The sequence below is a fragment of the Eulemur rufifrons genome, chromosome 24, assembly GCF_041146395.1.
Source record: "Eulemur rufifrons isolate Redbay chromosome 24, OSU_ERuf_1, whole genome shotgun sequence".
In the NCBI taxonomy this organism is placed as follows: domain Eukaryota; kingdom Metazoa; phylum Chordata; class Mammalia; order Primates; family Lemuridae; genus Eulemur; species Eulemur rufifrons.
Window position 1 is genome coordinate 14,616,407 of NC_091006.1, and position 21,056 is coordinate 14,637,462.

General features: G+C 56.0%; 1 protein-coding gene across 4 annotated transcripts; it reads right to left on the bottom strand.

Moving 5' to 3' along the window:
* Positions 1–867: 867 nt before the first annotated feature.
* EPN1 (epsin 1) lies at positions 868–21,052 on the bottom strand. Of its 4 annotated transcripts, XM_069458304.1 has the most exons (12): positions 20,794–21,052; positions 18,992–19,090; positions 17,319–17,645; positions 10,512–10,761; positions 7,213–7,337; positions 6,794–6,868; positions 6,201–6,284; positions 4,234–4,531; positions 3,529–3,639; positions 3,285–3,371; positions 1,755–2,012; positions 872–1,578 (listed from the first exon to the last, which is right to left on the bottom strand). In XM_069458304.1, the coding sequence occupies exons 3-12, from the start codon at positions 17,544–17,546 to the stop codon at positions 1,376–1,378; spliced, it is 1,719 nt and encodes a 572-aa protein (XP_069314405.1). In that variant the 5' UTR covers positions 17,547–17,645; positions 18,992–19,090; positions 20,794–21,052; the 3' UTR covers positions 872–1,375. The 4 variants fall into 4 exon arrangements, with proteins under 4 accessions (XP_069314407.1, XP_069314406.1, XP_069314405.1 ...); XM_069458305.1 differs by lacking the exon at positions 18,992–19,090 and having other exon boundaries at positions 871–1,578; positions 3,285–3,368; XM_069458303.1 differs by lacking the exon at positions 18,992–19,090.
* Positions 21,053–21,056: the final 4 nt, after the last annotated feature.

Consider the following 21,056-nt stretch of genomic DNA (forward strand, 5'->3'; position numbering starts at 1 on the left):
TGACGTAGGTCTGCCCTGTTCACCACAGAGGGGGGCACACAAGGGTGACCGCCAAGCTATTCTCTCTTGGTGGTCTTCCTGGATGTCCCAGCTGGCCAGGGTGCTCCCCCTAGGGTCCCCATGGGAGGAAGTGCCCCAGCGATGCGGCTCTCTGTCCCCTCACCCTGAGCCCAGAGCTCAGGCAAAAAGGGGCAAAAATGGAGCCTGACTGACCTCTGGGCGCCCCTCTTGTCCTCAGGGCCTCCAAGCCCAGGCTGCTGTTGGAGTCACCAAGAGAACCAACCTAGCCAACAGGGCCTGGACCCCAGGGAGCAATGGAAGGAGACACCACATGAAAGGAAAGCCCATTTTGCCCACAACGGATGTGGGTGGGTGCCCATCACTGAGGCCCCTGGGCTGCAGGACCTGGAAGAAGCCAATGTCCATCTATACCTAGAGATGACAGCAGCCCCCACCCCACTAGTGGGCAAGAACCCAGACAACAAACAGGTGGACCCTGGAAGTGCACTCAGCTCAGCCCAGCCAGCAGAGAATGACTCAGGGTTTTCCAAGGAGTGCTAGGATGGATTGGTGATGCCTGCAAAAGATACAGGCGATGGCACTGGTGACACGCGTTGTGAGTATGTGCCATCTCTACAAGAAGTCTTGACATCGTCATCACCACCACCATCTTCCCACTGAAACTAGGGACATCCTTCTGACCTCAGTCTCCCAAGTGGGGCCTCTTGAACCCAGAGTGTCTGGCCAACTCCTGGGCTAAGGAGGGGTGACCATCTGGACCTGCAGGGGCTGCAGGCTGCTGGCCCTGAACCCCTCCTACCAAGGTAGCCCACCCCTGTGGACCCGGGGAGGGTCAGGAAATCAAGCCTCTGAGAAAGAGGGACTGGTTTCCACATGCCCCAAAGAAGGAAACAGGATCCGAGCCCTGGGTCCCAGGGTGAGGGGATGCTGAGGGACGTGTGAATTGTGGATGGGAGTCTGGGGCAGCCACACCCATGAGAATTGCCATTTATTCCCGAAGTTGCCAAAATCATCACCAAGGATTCACCAAGGGGTGCGTAGGGGAAGGAGGAGGCTCAAACACTGATGGGGGGTCAAGAGTTTGGAGGGAGGGGGAATGGGTGGGGGCCCAGCCGTCCCTCCCCCTCCTAATGCCTTGGGAACGGGGTCCTCCTCTGGCCAGTGCCCCTCCCCACCCCGTGTCCAGCTTCTCTTCGGGGAGGGGGGGACATGGGAGGAGGGCGTAGTGTGAGTGGGTGCTGGGAGAGGGAAGGGCGCTGGGTGGGCCCATTTCACATGCACTCACAGCACTGATCTCCAGGGAGCAGAAAGGGGGAGGCAGGGCCAGGCCGGGCCAGGCCCCTCCCGCCCTGTATTATAGGAGGAAGGGGTTCGTGCTGGGGGCCGGGGGGCCCGGGGGCAGCACTGGGGTCAGGCCAGGGCCCCCAAGGGGAGAGATGTAGGGGGGTGCTCCAGGGCCTGGTGGTACAGGGCTGTGCCGGAGCTGGTTCAGGGTGAGCGTCGCAGGTGGGGCAGGCTGGAAGGGGTTGGTGACAGAGGGGCCGGTGGCCGGGGCTCCTGCAGGGAGAGAAAACAGACACATCAATAGTCAGTGGGTGCCACTCACCAAGCAGCTGTGTCCAGCTGGGACGTACAGCGGGTGTGGAGAAGCGGGTGAGAAGCGACCCTGAGAGGCGCCTGCTCTGGCAGAATGGGCAGGAGGACCCGGGAACGGGCAAGCGAGCCACACTCACCACTTGGCAGGAAGGGGTTGGAGGCCTTGGCTCCTGGCGGCGTGGGGCCCGGCCGGCTCACCAGCGAGTCCAGGTCAACAAGAGCTGCATTGGGCCCCAGGAATGACTCCGGCGTCTTCCGGGTGGGGGGCGTGGGGGTTGGGGTGGCTGCAGGTGGGGGGCTCCCCACAGCCTCAGCCAGAGACCCCCCAACCCCACTCATGTCGAATGCCCCAGGGCTGCGGGCAGGCACCTCTCCTGCAAGCAGCTCCAGCTCCCCTGGAAGGAGCCAGGAGAGGGGCTCAGAGGGGTTGCCAGCAGGGGTGGCTCCAACCCGGGAGCAGTGCAGACCAGGTGGGGGCCCCTCAGAGGGCCCAGCGCTGGAGGCCAAGGAGGAGGGACTAGGGCACAGAGGCGGGCATCGCCTGCCCAAGGCCAGCAGCTCTGAGGGTCAGAGCCCAGATTCAAAACCAGGTGGGTGTGATTCCAGTGAACAAACTAGAAGGAATGACGGAACAGGGTGTCGCCGTGACAGCCACAGCACAGGGCCTGCTGCAGGGTCTCTGACCCAGAAGGGTAGGCAGGGCAGGACTATTTACGGGGCACTTCTAGTCTCAAAGGAGCTGTCCCCACAGAAGCTAACTAATGACACAGCCCTAAACAGGAACTTCGAGTGGAGAAACAATGGCAAACACCAATGACCCAGGAGGTTTGATGACATTTGCTGGCTCGAGGTCTCATTTGTTTTTTTAAATAGAAATTCTATCTAATGCTGAAGAAAAATGCACAAATTTGTATGGGGGCGGGGAAGGGCCTAAAACGAAAACTGCAGAGTGGACAGTTAATCGAAAGCGACCCTAGCGTGAGAGGACCCAGCAGGAAGCGTGGGGCCAGGCACTGTCCTCCCCTCACTCCCCACCCCCTGCCAGACACGTATTTCTGTGCCACAATCTGCGCTTCAATAGAAGTTCCCTTCATTCGAAAAAAAAAATAAAAGTGATCAAAGTCGACATCTCCCACGGGCAGATACCAGCAGCTGCTGCTAAGACCCCAGAGCACCCATGTGGTGTTCTCGACACCTCGGACACTCTCCAGACGGGTTGCAGCTGAACGCAGCGCCCACTGAGGACGACCCTGGGCCAAGGGACGCTAGGGGTGAGGAAAGAGACGGAGGAGGGAGGGCAGCATGTCAGGGCCACTTTCCAGATCCTGGTCACCACAAGGCTGGAGACACAGGACAGACCGTCCTGGCTCTTAAAAACACATGGAAACACTCAGCAGGTCTGCAGTGCACTCAAAAGCAACCCGGAAGCAGAGGGGTCAGAGGTTGGCATCTGGGTGGGGAATCTCAAGAAGGAATTCTTTGTACTATTCTGCAACTTTTCTCAAAGTCAGAAAGAACTTAGGTATATACTTCTTTTAAAGGCAGGTGGATGGGTCTGGCTCATTCTATCCGACTGCACTCTTCATTCACCCTTAAGTGCGGCTGGCCCTGCTGGCCCTGCCTGGGCTCCAGAGGAGCCACGGAGCTCCTGCGGTGGGGGGGGTTACCTGTGCTGCTCCCGGAGGTCGGCAGGGCTGTGCGGAGTCGGTCGAAGTCAGAGAACTCGTCGGGCTCCGTGTCGAAGCCCCCAACTGCTGCAGGGGGGCAGGATGGTCTGCTTAGCACCTGCCCAGGGACCCTGCCTCTACCCCCACCTCCAGGTTTAGCACCCTCTCCCCCAGGACCCAGGAGACGACCTGCTCACACTCACTCACTGGGGCTCTGCCTGCCCGCCCCACCCCCGCCCAGTACCTGTGGTGCCGTTGGTGCTGGGCTTCGCAGGTGACCCTCCCCAGGGGTCTGAGAAAGCTGGGGCTGGTGCCCAGGGATCAGAGGCTGGGGGTCCACTGACAGGGGCCCCACCTGGGTGAGGAAAATGGCACATCAGGGGCTGGTGACCTTGCCTGCCAAGGTAGTTCGGGGGCTTGTCGCCATTCAATCTGTGGCTATTCACACAAAAGCTCCCCCCACCATTCCCCTTCCCCCGAGAAGCCCACCCCAGTTGAATGCCCCAATATGCTTGAGTTCCAGCTGTGGGTGTCATGCCTCCAGGCTCTGTCCCTGTACCCCACCCAGGGCGAGGGGCCTCCCCGCTGTCTCCCCTAGACCTGCTCACATGCTCAGGGCCCTCCCTCAGCTCCCTGTCACCCCCCTCCATCCCCATCCCTGTCCCTGTCCAGCTGAGCATCTGGCACCTTCTCTCCTGCCCCAGCTCCACCCACTGCCCACATGAGACTCGGCCTTCTGAGCAGCCCTCTCCACAGCCCAAGGCTTCCGGGCCCCGATTTCACAAGCTCTCCTCTGGGCTGTCTCACCTGACCCCCCTCAGCTCTTGCTCAGGGCCCCCCATCAGTGCCCAGGGTGCCCCCCCCAACTGCCTGGCACCACTTGGCTGTGTGTCCCCATCTAAGGGCATGGCCCAGCGAAGGCCACATCTAAGAAGGCGGTGGCACTCACCATCGGAGCTTCCCCATGGATCAGGCCCCTCTCCAGCTGCAGGGGCAGGGGTCCCACCCCAAGGGTCAACGGAGGGCCCTGAGGGGGCAGCAGGCCTCCAGGGGTCCCCAGAGGCTGGCGTGGGAGCTGGAGCACCCCATGGATCAGCAGCTGGAGGGACAGGGGGACCCCCCCAGGGGTCCGAGGTGGGGGCAGCCGTGGGGATGGCAGCAGCCATGGGCGCGGGGCCTCCCCAGGGGTCGGAGGCTGGTGGAGGAGCCGGGGCTGTGAAGACGTCGGCAAGATCCATGAGGGACGACTACAGAGTGGGGAGAAAGAAGAGAAGGAACATGAGGGGGTGGCAGGGCCAGGCGTGGACCAAGCTGAGCCCTCAGGCATTTGGGGGACAGCCAGGGCCTTGGGCCTCGACAGGAGCCATCCACAATAAAGGATGCAAGGGAGGCAGAGCCATCGAAGACCCCCATGCGCCCTCCTCTACTCTCATGTTCCCAGGGCAGCCTGCCTGTCCACCTGCCCCACCCTGACCCAGGTCACCACGAAGGAGCACCCCCAGTCCCCTCACCCTTGCCCCCCGTCCATCCTCTGCACAGCACAGGGAGGCTCTTCAACCCCACCTGCCCTGAGGTCCTCTGCATGGCCCTGGTGAGGACAGAGGCCCACCCCACCCCTGAACCTGCAGAACCTCGCCACACCTCCCCCTGGAACTCCCGCTGAGCCCCGACCCTGGCCACCCTGAGCTTGCCTCTCCAATGGCCCCCACGCTGCCTGGCAGTCAACGTCCCTTTGTTCTCAAGGTGGAGGTGCCCCCCACACGCACCCAATCAGCACCCCTGAGGCAAAGGGCCCCCGGGGAGAGATGAGCCAAGTTTTACCCAAAGCAGCCACATCCATCCTCCCCACCTGTTCTCAGGGCAGGGTGGGGCAGGACAGGAGCAGAGAAGAGATGGGGGGTCTGGTGCCCCAACTTCCTCCAGTGGAGGAATCCTCACTGGGGATCACTGGGAGCTGCATCCTGAACTGGCTTCTCTGTCCATCGAGAAAGTCCCACTGTGCTCGATCACGCACAGCCACAAGCGATCTGCTGCCCCTCCTATGGGGAGGGGGCTGTGTCCCCACTCCTTAAATCTGGGCTGCCTCAGGACCTGCTCAGACCAACAGCGCATGGCACAGGCCGAGAGCCTGCCCGGTGAGCTTGCCCTCGTGGTGCAGGGAGGGAAACAGCAGCAGCAGCCACTATACCGTGAAGGCACTCAGGACAGACTAGTGACCAGTGAGAGGCCACAGGAAGAGGGTGGAGGACAAGGCCAGCATGAGGGACCTCGGTCCCGTCACACTGAGCAAAAGAACCACCCAGCCGAGCCCTGTCCACAGAGCCGTGAGAAGTAATAAAACAGGATGTGGAAAGAGCAAGGTTCTGGAAAGGTCTGCAACTCAGCTTCAGGGCACACAAACACCAAGGAAACACTGTCCCTCTCCAAGGTCAAGGGGGAGGGAGGGGACCATGCTTCTCTTGCTCACCAATCAGCCCTCAGTGTCTGGTGCATGGCCCAGCACTTAGGAGGTGCCTGAGAAAATGGAACAGATGGATGGCTGGATGAGCCCTATGCCCTCCTGTGGCTCACGTCAGGCTGCTGTTAGCCTATTCTGAGCCTTCCTCGTCCAGCTGTGATGACCAGTGGCATCAGCACCTGGCAAGGTGAGACCACAGCAGCACCTGGGCCTGGGCCTGGCTCCACACACCTGCAGAGAAGACCCTCACCTCCAAGGCAGGAGGCAGCTGCGGAGAGGCCCAGTGGGTTGTTGGCCCCGGGCCCCAGTGGGGAGAGAGGGGCTCCAGGGCCGTGTTTTTCAGTCTCTGCCTCCCGGGGACCTGGCAAGTAGGATGAAGAGCAGCTCACAGGAGGCAGAGAGAGATCAGCAGCAATGGCAGTGAATCGGCCGTCGTGTGCAGAGGCGCCCACACTCACCTCCTCCTTGCCCCCCGTCTCCCTCTTGCTCTCTTCTATGGCCATCTGCAGCCTCAGGTCATCCCCACGACGGATCCGCTCTTCCTGTTGGGGGCACGGAGCAGCCAGCCAGAGGGAGGGGTCAGAACAGAGCAATAGGCAGACGTTGACACCCCCAGCCTAGAAGGCCCCCAACCACCCCCTCCCACCCTGACAAAGGCAACTTTAAAAAATTGAAATGGGATGCGGACAATGTATGGAATGGGATGGGACACCTGGGTCAAAGGTCAGGGAGGACACAAGGAGGAGGGTATGGTCTGGGAGATGAGGAGTGTGGGGGGTGTCGTGCTGGGGGACAGCCCAGGCCTGGTCCCACTGAGTCAGTGGCGTCTCCTGCACTGGGGGAGCAGGGAGGCCCCTGCTTCACCCAGAGCAGCCACAGCATGTCTGCCTCAGGTTCTGTCTGACCCGAGGTCCTTTGGCTAAAGATGCAGAGGTTTGAGCACACGGGAGCCTGTGGGCTGGGGCCCAGAAGAATGGGGGAGTTCTTCAGGAAGGGGCAACGGGGCTGGTCTGAGGGGAGCCCTGGGCAGGGGCAGGGAGGCTGCTCTGACCTTATCGTGCTCTTCTCGGCTCAAACTAAGGGCCAGCTGGAGCTGGACGTCGTCCTCAGGGCCGCAGGACGGGGGCTGGGGGAGAGAGAGCGTGAGGGGCCGGGGGGAGCCAGAGCCACAGAGAGGCAGGCCGAGAGAGGGGGCGGGTGGAGGAGAGCCGGGGTTAGACAGGGCCGAAGAAGCAGAGACGCAGTCGGTCACCCAAGCCCATGAGGGACACGCAGAGGGGCTGGGCCAGGACAGGCCCCAGAGAGGGGAGGAGGAACAAAGACAGAGCACAGGACTCGGGGGAGAGGACCCGGTCAGAGAATGAGAGGGGGCACACGCCTGGGGAGATCAGGGCCAGGAGGAAGGAGGCTGGGGTGCAGCATGGAGATGGGATGGCAGAACAGTGAGCCCTGGCACCACAGCCCAGGTACCTGGTCGGCCTCCTCCTTGCTCATGGCCAGGGCCAGCTGGAGCTGCAGCTCCTCCTCCCCGCTGCTCTGCGGCCACGCCTGCTCCGCCTCAGGCGGGGGCCCAGAGCCCACAGCTGCTGATGAGGCTGGGGGCAGGGAGAAGGAGGTGAGACCCAGACCCTGAGCAGATGGAGGCTTCAGTCTCCATGTCTCCTCCCCTACCCCATGACCTCGGAAGGCCAAGACTGCAAATGAGGCAGGGATCAGACACCAGGTCCTCAGGAAAGCAGGCGGGGGAGTGCAGGGCCCCCAGGGGAGGACAGAACAAAAGTCTGCTGATGGGGAGGCACAGTGTGGCAAACTCTGAGCCCTGCCGCCAAGGCTCCTGCAAGACGGCTGGCCTGGGATGCCCCGTGCCTTGGGGTCTATCCCATGGCCTGGGGCCTCAACGCTCAGTCGGCCTGGGGTGTGGGGAGGCCCAGGGTCTCAGCTTCCAGGGCTTAAACTGCCTCTGGCAGGGAATGGTTGGAATGTAGGGACAAGGACAACATCTGTTCAGACTGTGGGATCCAAGGCCCAGTCAGAGGAGAGGAATGGGCCGACAAGAAGCCCTTGGTTCCAGGAGCAAGAGTGGGAGAAGGGAGGGATGGGGCACCTGGAAGCAAGGCAGGACCCTACCAGGAGATAGGCAGGACATCCCCAGGCTCCACAGGCAGCAGCTTCCCACCTCCTGCCCTCGAACCCGTCCTGCCCTCACACCAAGTCCTGCTTGCTTCACTCCCCAAGGCCTGGGGGTCCCTGCCCCTCCACAGTGTAGAGAACAGACTCTGCCCTGGGCCAGAGCAGCCCCTGCCCCACCCTCCCTGCCCTCCGCACCACCGTGGATGCATCAGCAGGTTCCATCTGCTCTAGCGCCGAGACACTGTGCTCCTGTGTCCTGGGCCCCTGTGCCCACCGGCCCCACTGCCAGGCTGCTCACAGAAGAGCAGGCTCCCAGCTTCTCTTCACCCCACGCAGCAGCAGGCTCCCAGCTTCTCTGGCCCCACCCACACTCAGTCTAAGCAGCCCTGTGCCAGACTCAGAGTGGTGTCCCCAGCAGGGGCCAGGGCTGGGGGCACAGGCTGGGACCAGGGTGGCCAGCTGGGTGAGGGACAGAGAAAGGGTGAGAATGGGAATGCAGGTAAATGACTGTCTGAGAGGACAGAGACAGACGGAGGGATGGGGTCACAGACAGGCTAACCCACTGGGAGGACAATGCCTCTGTGGTCCCCTCCCTGTCCTCCTCTGCCCCAGCAACTCCCTCCCAAGCTCTCAGGACTCCCAGGTGGGTGCTGGGAGCCCACAGCCCATTGCCAAGCCCCTGCCCCCAGAGCTGCCTGGTGCTCAGGGAGGCTGTAGGCCCCACCTCCCACTTCATGGGCCAGTAAAGGCACCGAGCAAGCAACGTTCTGACATCCCCATCCCTGGAGCACCTGGCCTTAGTGTGAGCTCCCTGTGGGGCCACCAGGCCTTCCCAGCCGCCTGAGAGTTTTGGGGCACACTCTCTAACCTCCCTGGCCTCCTCCCTCCTCCTCACCCCTCCATACAGCTCGCTCTAGGACAGGGGCCAGCAAACTGTGGCAAAGCCACCCAAGAACTAAAAAGGTCTTTATGTTTTTTAATGGTTAGGGAAAAAATGAAAAAAAATAGTCAAGACATGTGAACATTACTTGAAATCCACACTTCGGAGCCCATGAGGACAGTCTGAGGGCAGCACAGGCCCCCATTCACGTGTGGATGGCGTGGCCGGAAATGCCGAAGATGGTCACGCTCTGGCCCTTCATGGAAAATCTGCGATCTCCGCTCTAGGATCTCCAAATACCAAAGACTCCTCCCTGAGGCCCCCTGGCTCCTGCCCACATCCCTCTTTGGGTCCAACCCAACCCTGCCCGTCCATCCAACCACCTCGAGCCAGCAGCCCCTCACTACCTCCCACACTCCCCTCCTGGTGTCCCCCCAGCCCCATCACTCCTCCATCACCTGGCTTCCTTCCCTGCACTTTACACTCTCTCTGCTCTAAATGCTGTCTGCAGGCACACAGGTCATGATTCTGGAGTCCCAGGTGGGGCCTGACACACCCTACTATGTCCCATGTCTCTCAGTGGGTGCTGAATAGTGATTCCAAACTCAACTCATCAAAAGAGAAGGCCTCATCTCCCCCAGACGAGCCTGACCGCCCAGCCAGATCCCCTGAGGGTCACAGGCTGCCCTGGCAGGTCCAGCCAATGCCACTTCCAGGGCAATGCACCATCCTCTCCCCATTGCGACCATCTCCTGCCAATCAGAACACCTCCACCCATCACCCAGACCAAGCAACACTCTCAACACTCTACCAGCTTTCTCCACCCAAGTCCCTGAACGGCTGGCGTCGTCTCTTCACGGCTGAGCCCCCAACCAGTATAGAACACATTTCCCAGCACAGTCCAGGACCCACACACCCATCCACACAACTGGAAATGTTTCACGAGACAGATCTCGGCCTGATGGCGTGCAGTGTGCTCTGGTTTCCTACTTACTCTATTTCAATGTTTTGTAAAGTGGTCACAACCCACCTAACTGAGGCCACCACCTACGAACATTTTAAAGGCTCATGACCAGATACAGGGGCACGTGCCTGTAGTCCCAGAACTTTAGGAGGCCGGGGCAGGAGGATTGCTTAAGCCCAGGAGTTCGAGGTTATACCGAGCTATGACCACACCACTGCACTCCAGCCTGGGTGAGACCCTGTCTCTAAAAATAAAAAATAAAGGCTGTTCAAGCAAGCCCAAAGGCCTTGTGGTGGCCTGCAGGCTCTGATGCTGGCCTTTTGGCTGTGTCTCACTCAGGCCACCACCCTCTGCCTGGAGTAACACCCCCCAACCCCCAATCTTGCTGTGGACGGGAGGACAGCACCCTGACGTGTCAGCGTCCAGTCCCCTCAGGAGCCCCTGTCCCTAGCACTGACTATTCTCAGACAGGACCATCACCCACCTGCCTGGCAGCTCCACGAGGTAGAGCTCTGCCTGCCTCCCTTGGCACCTGGACATACCTGGGCCCTGAGGAGGCGCTCAGCTAGTTTTGTGGCTGAGCAGAATAAAATTTCTCAATTCTAGGGCCCCAGGGTATGAGGCAGGAGACAGAAAAGGGCCCAGGTGAGCCTGTAAGACAAGCATCCCGGCTGGAGAGAGGAAAACGAGGGAGAAGGGAGACAGGGGCTCAGTGGCTGGGCACAGGAGCCTCCGCAGGAGAGGAACAGACTCTAGGCCACTGGGCCTCAGCAGGGAGAGGGGAAGGGGCCTCACCCGTGGCAGTCTGCGCCAGCTTCTCCTTGGTCTTGAGCGCGTGTGCCCGCTCCTCTCGCAGCCGGTCCTCGTCTCGCAGCAGGGCCACTAGCTGCTTGGCCTTCTCACGCACATTCACTCCCTGGTCCTTGCCATCTCGATCCACATATTGGAAGTCCTTCAACGTCTGCACGGCATACATGTTCTCCTTGCACTGCTGCGACACGCGCTCTGAGCCGGTCTTGATGAGGTACTCCATCAGCGTCATGGCCTGGGGGCGGGGGACAGGGACACACCAGTCACCAACCAGGCACCATAAAGATGGGCTGGAGACCGCGCCGAGGCCCAGGCCCTGGGGCAGCCGCCGGGATTCAAGTCCCACACCCCATGAGTCGTCGGCAAGTAGGCACATATCTGTCCACACAACAGAATATCATGTGGCCCTGAGAAGGAACAAGGCACTGACACATGTTGCCACATGGACCAAGCACGGAAACACTGTGCCCATGAAAGAAGCTCGACACAAAAGTCCACACTGAGTATGATTCCACCAATGTGAGATGTGCAGACAGGTGACTCCATAGAGACAGAGAGCAGATCATGGGTTGCCAGAGACTGGAGGGAGGGTGGGTGCGGAGGGACCACTTAGGGTGTGGGGTTTCTCTTTGGGAAAATGAAAAAGTTCGGCAACTAGACAGAAGCGGTGGCCACACAAGATTGTGAACGTACCAAACGCTACTGATTGTTCACTTTAAAAGGGCGAACTGAATGCTATACAAGCTCTAGCTCACCAAAAATTAAAAAGAGGAAATGGCAGCTACAGTCGCAGTAATCACTGCAGCCGGCCTGGGCATCAGTGCAGAACTGTTCTCTCTTTTTTTTTTTTTTTTTTTTTGAGATAGGGTCATACTCTGCTGCTCAGGCTGGAGTGCAGTGGTGAAATCACAGCTCACTGCAGCCCTGAACTTCAGGACTCAAGCGATCCTCCCATCTCAGCCTCCCAAAAGGCTGGGATTACAGGTGTGAGCCGCGACCCTGGCCTATTTCTTTAAAAAGAAAATCTAAAGTAACATCACACACACACACACACACAAAAACACATCTGTTAAATCACAGTGAACGGTAACTTAGAAGGCTTTCTGTACTGTTCTGTAAGTTTGAAATGTGTCATCCCTTTTGAATGTAAAAACTCGCACAGACATGGGACAGCAGTGAAGGTAACAAAGGGGGAGCTCATCACCTCTGGCATGAAGGGAAGCCGTGGCCCAAGGAACACACGATTCCACAACACCAGGAACAAAAAGACGGGGGTAGGAAACATTATTGTTCCACCTGCATCCTTTGGTATCTTTGTATTTTATAACATGAGAACAAACCCCCTTTTCAACAAATTGAAATGAGGGATAAAAAACAGTCTCTGTGGCTCCCCCAGCCTGGGCTCAAGCCCCGCTCTGATGAGCAAGATGAGGGGTTGCAGCCCCTTAAAGGCTCTGCTGGAAGCCTCGGCCACCATCCTCAGAAAAAGGCACACCTTAGATTGTGCAGGTGATTCCAGGGCTTTCATGAACCTCCAACCCATCCAGGGCTCCTAGGTGTAGAGAGGGAAAAAGGGAGGGAGAAGTCAGCCACTGAAGCTAAGCTCTGTCTGAACCAAGGAGAAATTTGCAAAGAAAAATGCCAGGGCCATTCATATCTCCCTAACCCTTTGAGGCAGCTGGACCTACATTTGGCAAGGCTTTCTGAAGGTGTGTTAACAGTATTTGTGTCTGTAATCAGAGATTAGTCTTTAACTGGCCCTCGAGGTGTTTACACATTAGAGAAAGGAAAGAAGGAAAGTGATTTCCATGCATTATCACACCCCACTCCAAGAGGCAGTCCTGGGTCCAAAACTCCTGGGGCCCTTGTATGTTGGAATTCAGAATTTTCCAGAGTTCAGACCAGTAAGATGATACACCTACCACACATAAAAGAACTCACCCAGCAGAGAATTATACCAATTGTCACACTAAGGGGACCAACAAACCCCCATATAAATGACCTCAGGTCAGGCTTTCCAGCAAATGGATTATGAACAACTTTTGTTTTCAGAGCTCTTTGGACTTTGGAATTGCAGTGAAAAAGACTGTGAACCAGAAAATAGTGCAAATACTCACCAACAGCAAAATGCATGTATAAACTGTGGTAAATGCACACAGTGGGACCACCACATACAACACGGGTCAACCTCCCAGGCCTGACGGTGATGGTGAGCAAAGCAAGCAAGCCACGGAGGGCCACACACATGAGTCCATGTACATGATTCAAGAATTGCCTCGGGAAACTCGAGTCATACAGGTGCCTCTGGGGGAGGGATATTGTGAGGGAGGCTCCTGTGGGGCTGGACACATCCTCAATCTCCGTCTGGGCAAAGGTTAAACAGGTATACAAACAACGTCTAAGCTGATCGGGCTGTACACTAATGATTTGCTTAGATGTTACTCCTCACAGAAAAACATAAAACTTTATTTTAAGAGTGGACAACTGGGCTAAGTGTAGTGGCCTGGAATCCCAACACTTTGGGAGGCCAAGGCAGGAGGATCACTTGAGGCCAGGAGTTTGATACCAACCTGAGCAACACAGCAAGACCCTGTCTCAAAAAAAAAAAAAAAAAAATTAGCCAGGTGTGGTGATGCACACCTGTAGTCCCAGCTACTTCAGAGGCTGAGGCAGGATGATTGCTTGAGTCCAGGAGTTCAAGGTTTCAGTGCTACAATGACACCACTGCATTCTAGCCAGGGTGACAGAGCAAGACCCTGGTCTCAAAAAAACGAAAAAAAAAAAAAAAAAAAAAAAAAAAAGTGGGCAACTGGATAACCCAATAGTCTTTATTTTTAAAATAACTTTGTCAAGGATGTCTAAAACAGAGTCAGCAAACTTTTTCTGTAAAGGGCCAGGGGATAAATATTTCAGGTTTTCAGGCCATACACTCTATCTCGACTACTGGGCAGCCATGATGAATGGGCCTGGCTGTGTTGCAATAAACCTTTATTTACGAAAACAGGCGGGGGGCGAGATTTGGCCAGTGGATTTCAGTATGCTGATCCCTGTTTTAAGATAAAGATTGAGACCCTGCATTCTTCAGAGAAGTTAGGTACAGTACAGGGCTGAGAGGGTATGCTCTGGGCCTCCTCTTCCAGCTCTACTACATCCTGGGTAGCCCTGAGCCTCAGTGTGCCTCAGTTTCCTCACCTGGAAAATGGAGAAAAAGAAGGAAAAGTATTTCTTTCACTGGGTAACAAGGATTTCCACAGGGCCACACATGCAAGGCACTGAACAAACACTGACCCTCACTCACCAAGACTCGTCCCCAAGGCCATGGAGGGAGGACATACAGAAGCCAGCCCTGCCAGGTCCCCAAGCTCATACTTTCTCGACAGGGGGCAAAAAGAGTGCCAGCCAGGGCTCTTAGGGTGGGAGAGGTCGAGCTCTGGAGAGATGGGCCCAAGACTCAGTTCCCCCACAACAATGGGCAGACAGCTTCCCACTCTGGGCCTTAGCTTTCCCAACCATCAAAGAGGAAAGTTTGCTCCTGCCCAACCTACCACTCAGGGCTGAAGTGACAAAAACGAGACCATGGTGGCAAAGGGATGGCAGGAAACAAGAGGACCTGCCCTCCTGCCAAGACAGGTCAGCACAGAGGGCTCTGGAGAGGGCCAGAGGGGGCGCTGCAGGCTCACAGTGGCTCAGGGACCCTGGGTCTGGGGGATTCTGTCCTGGTCACTCACACTTCTGGGAGGGGACTGAAGCCTGAGGGAGGTGGAAGCCAAGTGCCAGCCAAGAAGGGAGGCACTGGCCAGGCATGGACCCAGGAAGCGCTGCCCCACCCACCCACCTGTGTCCTGGGCCTGTGCCTAGCTATCTGCATGCACTGCGGAAGGGGCACGCACACATGCTGACCCCACACAGCCACTCTCAGGACAGCGGCACACTGAGACCACATCCCATCCTCAGCATGAGGAAGCACAGGTGCAGAGTGAAGTAGGAACCCTGTGCCCTCAGCCGCATGGGCTGGGGACCCCCAAACGCCCAAAGAAAAGACCGGTGCTTTGGAGAACACAGAAAAGGGAGCCCCCAAAATCAGAAGAAGCTTCAGGGACAGAGAATGGAGCAATGGCTGGGCGGGGATAGGGCCCAGGAAAGACTGCAAAGGATCAGAGGGGAGCTTTTGGGGGGTAAAAACGTTCTATGTCTTGACTGTTATGACAGTTAAGAAACAGATGCATCTGTCAAAACCAGAGATCTATACCTACAATAGTGGTATTCTAGGGGGAATTTTATTGTATACATATTATATCTCAGTAAATCTACCTTTAAAAGTTCTTAAAAAGAACTAGGATGGAAGAGTCGGCTAGGACCTGTGATCAAACTGACCCACCTAAGGCTGGCAGGGTCCTCTGCTGTGTTCTTACCTCTATGGCACCTGCCAGCCTGTCTACATGTTCCAAACCTGATCCCTACCCACCCAAGAGCTGCTCGAGGGTTGGGGCAGGATCTGATCGGGGCTGAGTCCCTAACACCATCCAGCAAGGAGCCACCCACAGGAAGCCTCAGGACAGATGTGTGGAACGAACACAGGACAAGTTTAGAAAGCAGCCTGAGTCTCACCTGGCAACAGGCTCCATCCACCCCTGCTACTTCCCTGCCCTGCACCCACACCACTGCACAGCACGCTCCCCAGACTTCCAGGCCTTGGCACTTGCTGACCACCCTCGCCCAAAGACCGCCCTACTGTTCTCTGGCCCCGGCATCACTACCCCAGCCACGGGTGAGGAAGGACCTACTGTCTGGGGCACCTGGGGACCCATCTCCCTCTACACACCCATCTCTCCAGCCCCTTGCCTCCACACAAAGACTCGCCTGCATCCCTGGCCCATTCTCAGCTGGACAAACACCACCCAGTCCTTCACAATAAATGACCAATTACTGACTCAATCTATGATTCAACCCAAGCCACAACCCAGTGTTCGTCTCTCAAGATGGGCATGGAAACAAGCCAGAAGAAACGGGCCTCAATTCCCTGCTCCAACTCCCTGGGCCTGTCTCTGAGCGGAGGGAACCAACCTGCTCATTTTAAGACTTAAGCAGGAAGTCTCAAAAATCAGCAAGGACAGGGAACTCAGCCAGAACACACCCCAGTCTAAGTCCATGAGAGCAAGCCTTCCACAGATGCTTGCTGAAGAACAGCAACAGGACCCTCCAACACTCACCAGCCACTGCCCAAGAGTCAGACGTACATCAACACCCAAACCCTCACACACAGGGAGATACAAGAACCAGCCTGAGGCCCCACGACCAGGAGAATCACCCAGTCAACCTGACCCCGGCCCACATCCTTGGCCATTTTGCTGTAACACAAGGAACAGAGTGACCAGAAGGGGATGCCAGGCCCCAGGGCCCCCAGAGCAGTGGTCAAACTGGAAGCCCACCCAAGTCCTACCCACAGACACATTCCCTTTGGCCCAAAGCCTGAGATCTGCGTGTCTGTTCAGCGGATTAGGGTGTGCACATGGGACCACCACTGTGGAGGGTATTTTGGCCACATTTACCAAAATTAGATATGCACGTGCTCTTTGACCCAGCAATTCCAGTTCTAGAAAATGATAAACGTACAGGGATATTCATGGCAGTCTTGCTTACAAAAGCAAAACACTGCACACTCCTTACAAAAAACTATCAACAGGGAACTAGTGAAATAAATTATGATCGATTCATACAGTTGAATATTCTGCAATCGTAAAAGAAAAAAGTGACAAATCTTTTACATCCTAACAGGGAATGTTCTCTAAGATAGTCTCATTTTCCCTTTTTAAATTGGGGTCTAATTTACATACAGTAAAACTCACTCATTTTAACGGTCTGAATTCTGACAAATGTGTACGGTATGTAATCAGTGCTGCCATTAAGATACACAACAGTCCCATCATCCCCAAAATTTCCTTGTGCTGCCCCTTGGTAGCCGGCCCCTCACCCTCAACTCCCAGCAGCACCAACCTGTTATCTATTCTGTCCCTACAGGCCTGCCTCTCCCCAAGTGTCAGATAAATGGAAGCAAACAGAACGCAGAAGGTGAGGCTGATATGGTTCGAGGGGTTCACCCATGCTGTCGGGCACACAGCCACAGCACAGCATCACCTGTGTCAAGGGGAGCACACGTCTTCTTGGACAGGTACACACAGGTGGTCCCCAGAAGCTGGCTCCCGGCTGTTCTGAGGAAAAGAACCAGGCATCTGGGCACACAGAAGGTATAGAAACCGAGGACCCTCTCAGGCCTTCTGAGTGTATAAATCTTACAAATGCATCCTTCATTTAAAATAGTTTTAAATCATAAGGCTCAAAGCTTCTTAAAATGTTTACAACAACAAAAAAAGGCCAGGAGCAGTGGCTCACACCTGTAATCCTAGCACTCTGAGAGGCCGAGGCAGGTGGATTGCTTGTGCTCAAGTTCAAGACCAGCCTGAGCAAGAGCGAGACCCCGTCTCTACTAAAAATAGAAAAATTAGCCAGGTCCTGTGGCACACACCTGTAGTCCCAGCTACTCAGGAGGCTGAGTGAGATAGGAAGATCACCTGAGCCCAAGAGTTTGAGGTTGCAGTGAGCCACGGTGACGCCACTGTACCCTACCCGGGGCGACAGAGCAAGACTCTGTCTCAAAAAAAAAAAAAAAAAAAGGTTTTACATTTAATGCAGTATTCCAGCCCCTCTTGAGAACTGGGAAGACCCCCCTACTCAGGGCACACACAGACTCTGTCCCATCCTCCACCTCCAGGGGAGGGGACTCAAGGCGCTGACCTTGTAGACGTGCCGCCAGTTCTTGCCGTGGTCGTTGAGCCGCTTCCAGATCATGCTCATGATCTCCGAGAAAGCCACAACGTTGTAGGTGAGGTCGGCAATTTCGGACATGAGGGAGCTGGATGGGCCCCAGGGGTCATTGCTTGTGGCCTCTCGAACCTTGATCTCTGCCTCTGAGTAGTTGTGGACAATGTTCTTCATCTGGCGCCTCAGGGATGAGGTCGACATGGTGCCCAGCAGCAGTGAGGGGCACAGGCCCCCCAAGGCGTGGAGTGATTGGGTGACTCTCAGAGGGAGGCCTCAGCAGGTGCTGGCGAGTCACTGCATCTGAGAAGGGGAGAGAAACTTTGAAAACACAGACAGGATATGGGCTGCCCAGAGCCCAAGCCCGACCTTCCTGGGGCTCCCCACTGCCCTCAGGGTGGAAGACAAGTTCCTAACTGTGGCCTAGAAGGCTCTGCCCTTTGTTAACCTCTGTCTGAAAGTTACCCCATCCAGCTTTCAGTTCCTCAAACATGCCTGCCTTCTTCCTACATGGGGCCTCTGCTCAGCAAGGCAGAGTATGCAGTGGCAGATCACAGGCCTTCGCCCCACCTCAGCTATCTCCAAGCTGGGCTATGCTGGGAAGGCCAAGAACTTCTGTATCTCAGCTTTCTTCTCTATAAAATGGGGCTCCGTGCGATGACCTAGAGAACTGAGATAACCTGGTGAGCAGAAAGCGCTCTGTAAACACTGGCGGCACATCATGAGACCCTCCATCCTGCCCGTGTGCTCTTCCTCCTTCCTCGCCCAGGGATGCCCACTGACCCCAAGGGATCCACTTTAACTGCCCAGATCTGCACCCAAACATCACAACTGCCATTCCCGTGAGCTTCATCGGTAGACTCAGTCGCCCTCATGATTTTATATTCATTTGTCTGATTCTGTGGCTAAGGTCGACCCATGAGCCCCATGGGGACAGAGAACAAATCTGTCTGGAAGTGGCTTTTCCCAGCAGAGAAGATGGCCCAGAAAAACCATTCAGTAAATGGTGCAGGAAGGAAGTGAAAGAGGGAGGGCAGGAAAGACCTTTGGAGCAAGGGTGGAGGGGGCAGGAACGTAGGAATCCAGAGGATACTCGGAAAGGAACCCATGAAGGGATTAAAGAAATAGGCAGAAGGAAGGAGCCATCCCAGGGTGACAAAAGGATAGGAGATAGCAGGGGACTGGGTGGCCCAAGGGCAGGGAAGTCCAAGGCTCAAGGGAGGAGAAATAAGGAACACAGCCACACTGCCTGGGTCCTAGCTGTGCACCAGGCGCTCACTCAGTACAGGGTACGTTATCTCATGTAACAGACGAGACTGGGCTCCTAGAGATTAAATGTTTCAGCCAAGGTCACACACTTGGAACAGCAGTGCAGACTCTACCCAAGGCCCATTTCAATTTCCAAACTTACACTTTTAAACTATGAACCTGAACTGCCACTGGTGATGAGAAAAACGGGAGGGGAATGAAGCAAATAATGACGATACCAGCAGGTACTTGCCCAGCACTCACCCTGAGCCAGGCACTGCTCTGAGTGCTACACACAGATCAATTCAATTAATCCTTACAACTCCATGATTCACAGCCACCTTAGAGGAGAGGAAACTTGAGACACAGAGAAGTTAACTCCCTTGCCCAGGGACACACACCTCACCCTTGGAGCAGTCTGGTTTCAGAGCAGGCTCTGACCAACAGTCTATGCCGCTCCAACAAGCCACAGAAGGAGATTTTCGGAGCCCCACCATGATCTAAAAGGGTGAATGAGAGAAGTTGGCCCCTGCCTTCAGCTAAGGCCAGAGAGCCAAGCACCTGAAGACAGGTATAGCTAGTTGAACAAAAGCAGCCACAATCCCAAGACAGGCAAAGCCAGACAAACTACGATAAAGTAATGATGTGACAAATACAGAGAAAACGACTGACAAGAAATTAAATAAGAAAGAGAGACAAGGACAGAAAGAAACATAGAAAAGCCCAGGCAGAGAGAGCTACCCAGAGACATGGTGAGACAGACAAAGACACAACAAGAAGCAGATACAAAAACATGGGAAGACAGGCAGGAGGACAAGGAGACAAGACATAAACTCTGAAAAAAGAGCCCTGGGACTGAGAAAAATGGGATGTAATGGAAAAGAACATGAAATTTGGGTTCAAAACCTGGCCACATCAGCTACCAGTGGAGCAAACCTCCTTGAGATTTGGTTTGCTCGACTCTGAAATGAAAGAAAGAATTCCTATCTCGCATGCTTGTTGATTAAACAAGATGGGTACATAAAGTGCTTGGCTCTGTGCCCCACAGATAGTAGGTACTCAATAACACTGGCTGCCATTATTATCAGAGAAAAAACACAGAACATTCCCAAATGGGTGGCGGCAGAAGATGTGCTACCTTAATACTGTGTACTTATTTAAAGTGTGTTACAAAAAATATATACAACTAGGACATAAAAGCTAAGCTCGCAGATATTGCTTAGAATGAGACTGGTTTTCAAATTAAATTGACTAAAAAAAAAAAAACTAATAGATTAAATAGAATGCAAACGATATGGCCGAATTCTCCAAGAGGTACTCAAATGACCAATATCTAACACTTACTGTGTAAAACAGAAAATCTCTAAGTACTATAATAAAAACCAGAGCTCCCAGTAACTACAAATTTGCTACATCCTAGACACTGTTAGGCACTTTATGAGCATCATTTCGATTTAAATACACAAGGATACTATGCTGTAGGAACTATGAAGGCCCCCACTTTAAAATTTAGGGAACTGAGGCTTGGAGACAGAGATCACCCGGCAAATATCACACAACTAGCAAGCAGCGGGTGCTTCCGAATCCAGGGTTGGAGCTCTTAACCACCACACCAGAGACTCAGAAACCTGGAGAAAGGCGGCACCAGACACCTGGGAAGAAACTTCGGGATTTGTAGGGGTATGAAGACAAGAATGAGATGCGAAGACAGAGCAGCAGCAAGACGTGCACCAGAGGCAGAGAGGTCTGGCGGGAGGGGAAGCAGATACCTGGGGAAATGAAGACACAGAAACCCAGAGAGATACAAACAAAATCCTGACAATTAGACACAGACATGACAGGCAGAAGGAGAGTCGGGACACACAGGGACACTCCTATCTCGAAATCCTTTTGTAAAAGCACTGAAACAGACACGGAGATAGAGCAACGCAGAGACAGAGGCAGAGAGGCCCACGAGACATAGAGACGTTAATAGAGACACAGACACGACAGAGAGACCGACAGAGACATAGGGGCAGTCGAGGCCGACCCAGGCACAGACACACAAAGGCCGGCAAGGGAAGACTAGAAGCCAGAAACACCCAGGATCAGAGGCCCGGCCGGAACCGCGCGCGCTGCAGCCCAGGCCTGGGTGCCCAGGGCAGGCCGGACCGCCGCGCTCCGCTCCGCGACCCGTGCCCCACGCCCTGCGCCCCGCGCTCACCTCGGCCCCCTCACGCCTGGCTGCGGGGGGTCATGGCGGTCAGCCCCCTGCCCCCGCTCGGCCTCGGTGTCGGGGGCACGCGCCAAGCCGCGGGCGGCAGCGGCGAAGCGCGCACGGGCGCACGCGCGGACGCAGGGAAGGCCGCACGCCGAGGGCCCCGCCGCCCCGGCGCCCGGCAGGGGCGCGGATAGCCAGGCGGGGGAGGGGAGCCGCCAAAGAGACGGGAAGAAACCGAAGGAGGCGACGGACCGGAAGCGGAAGTA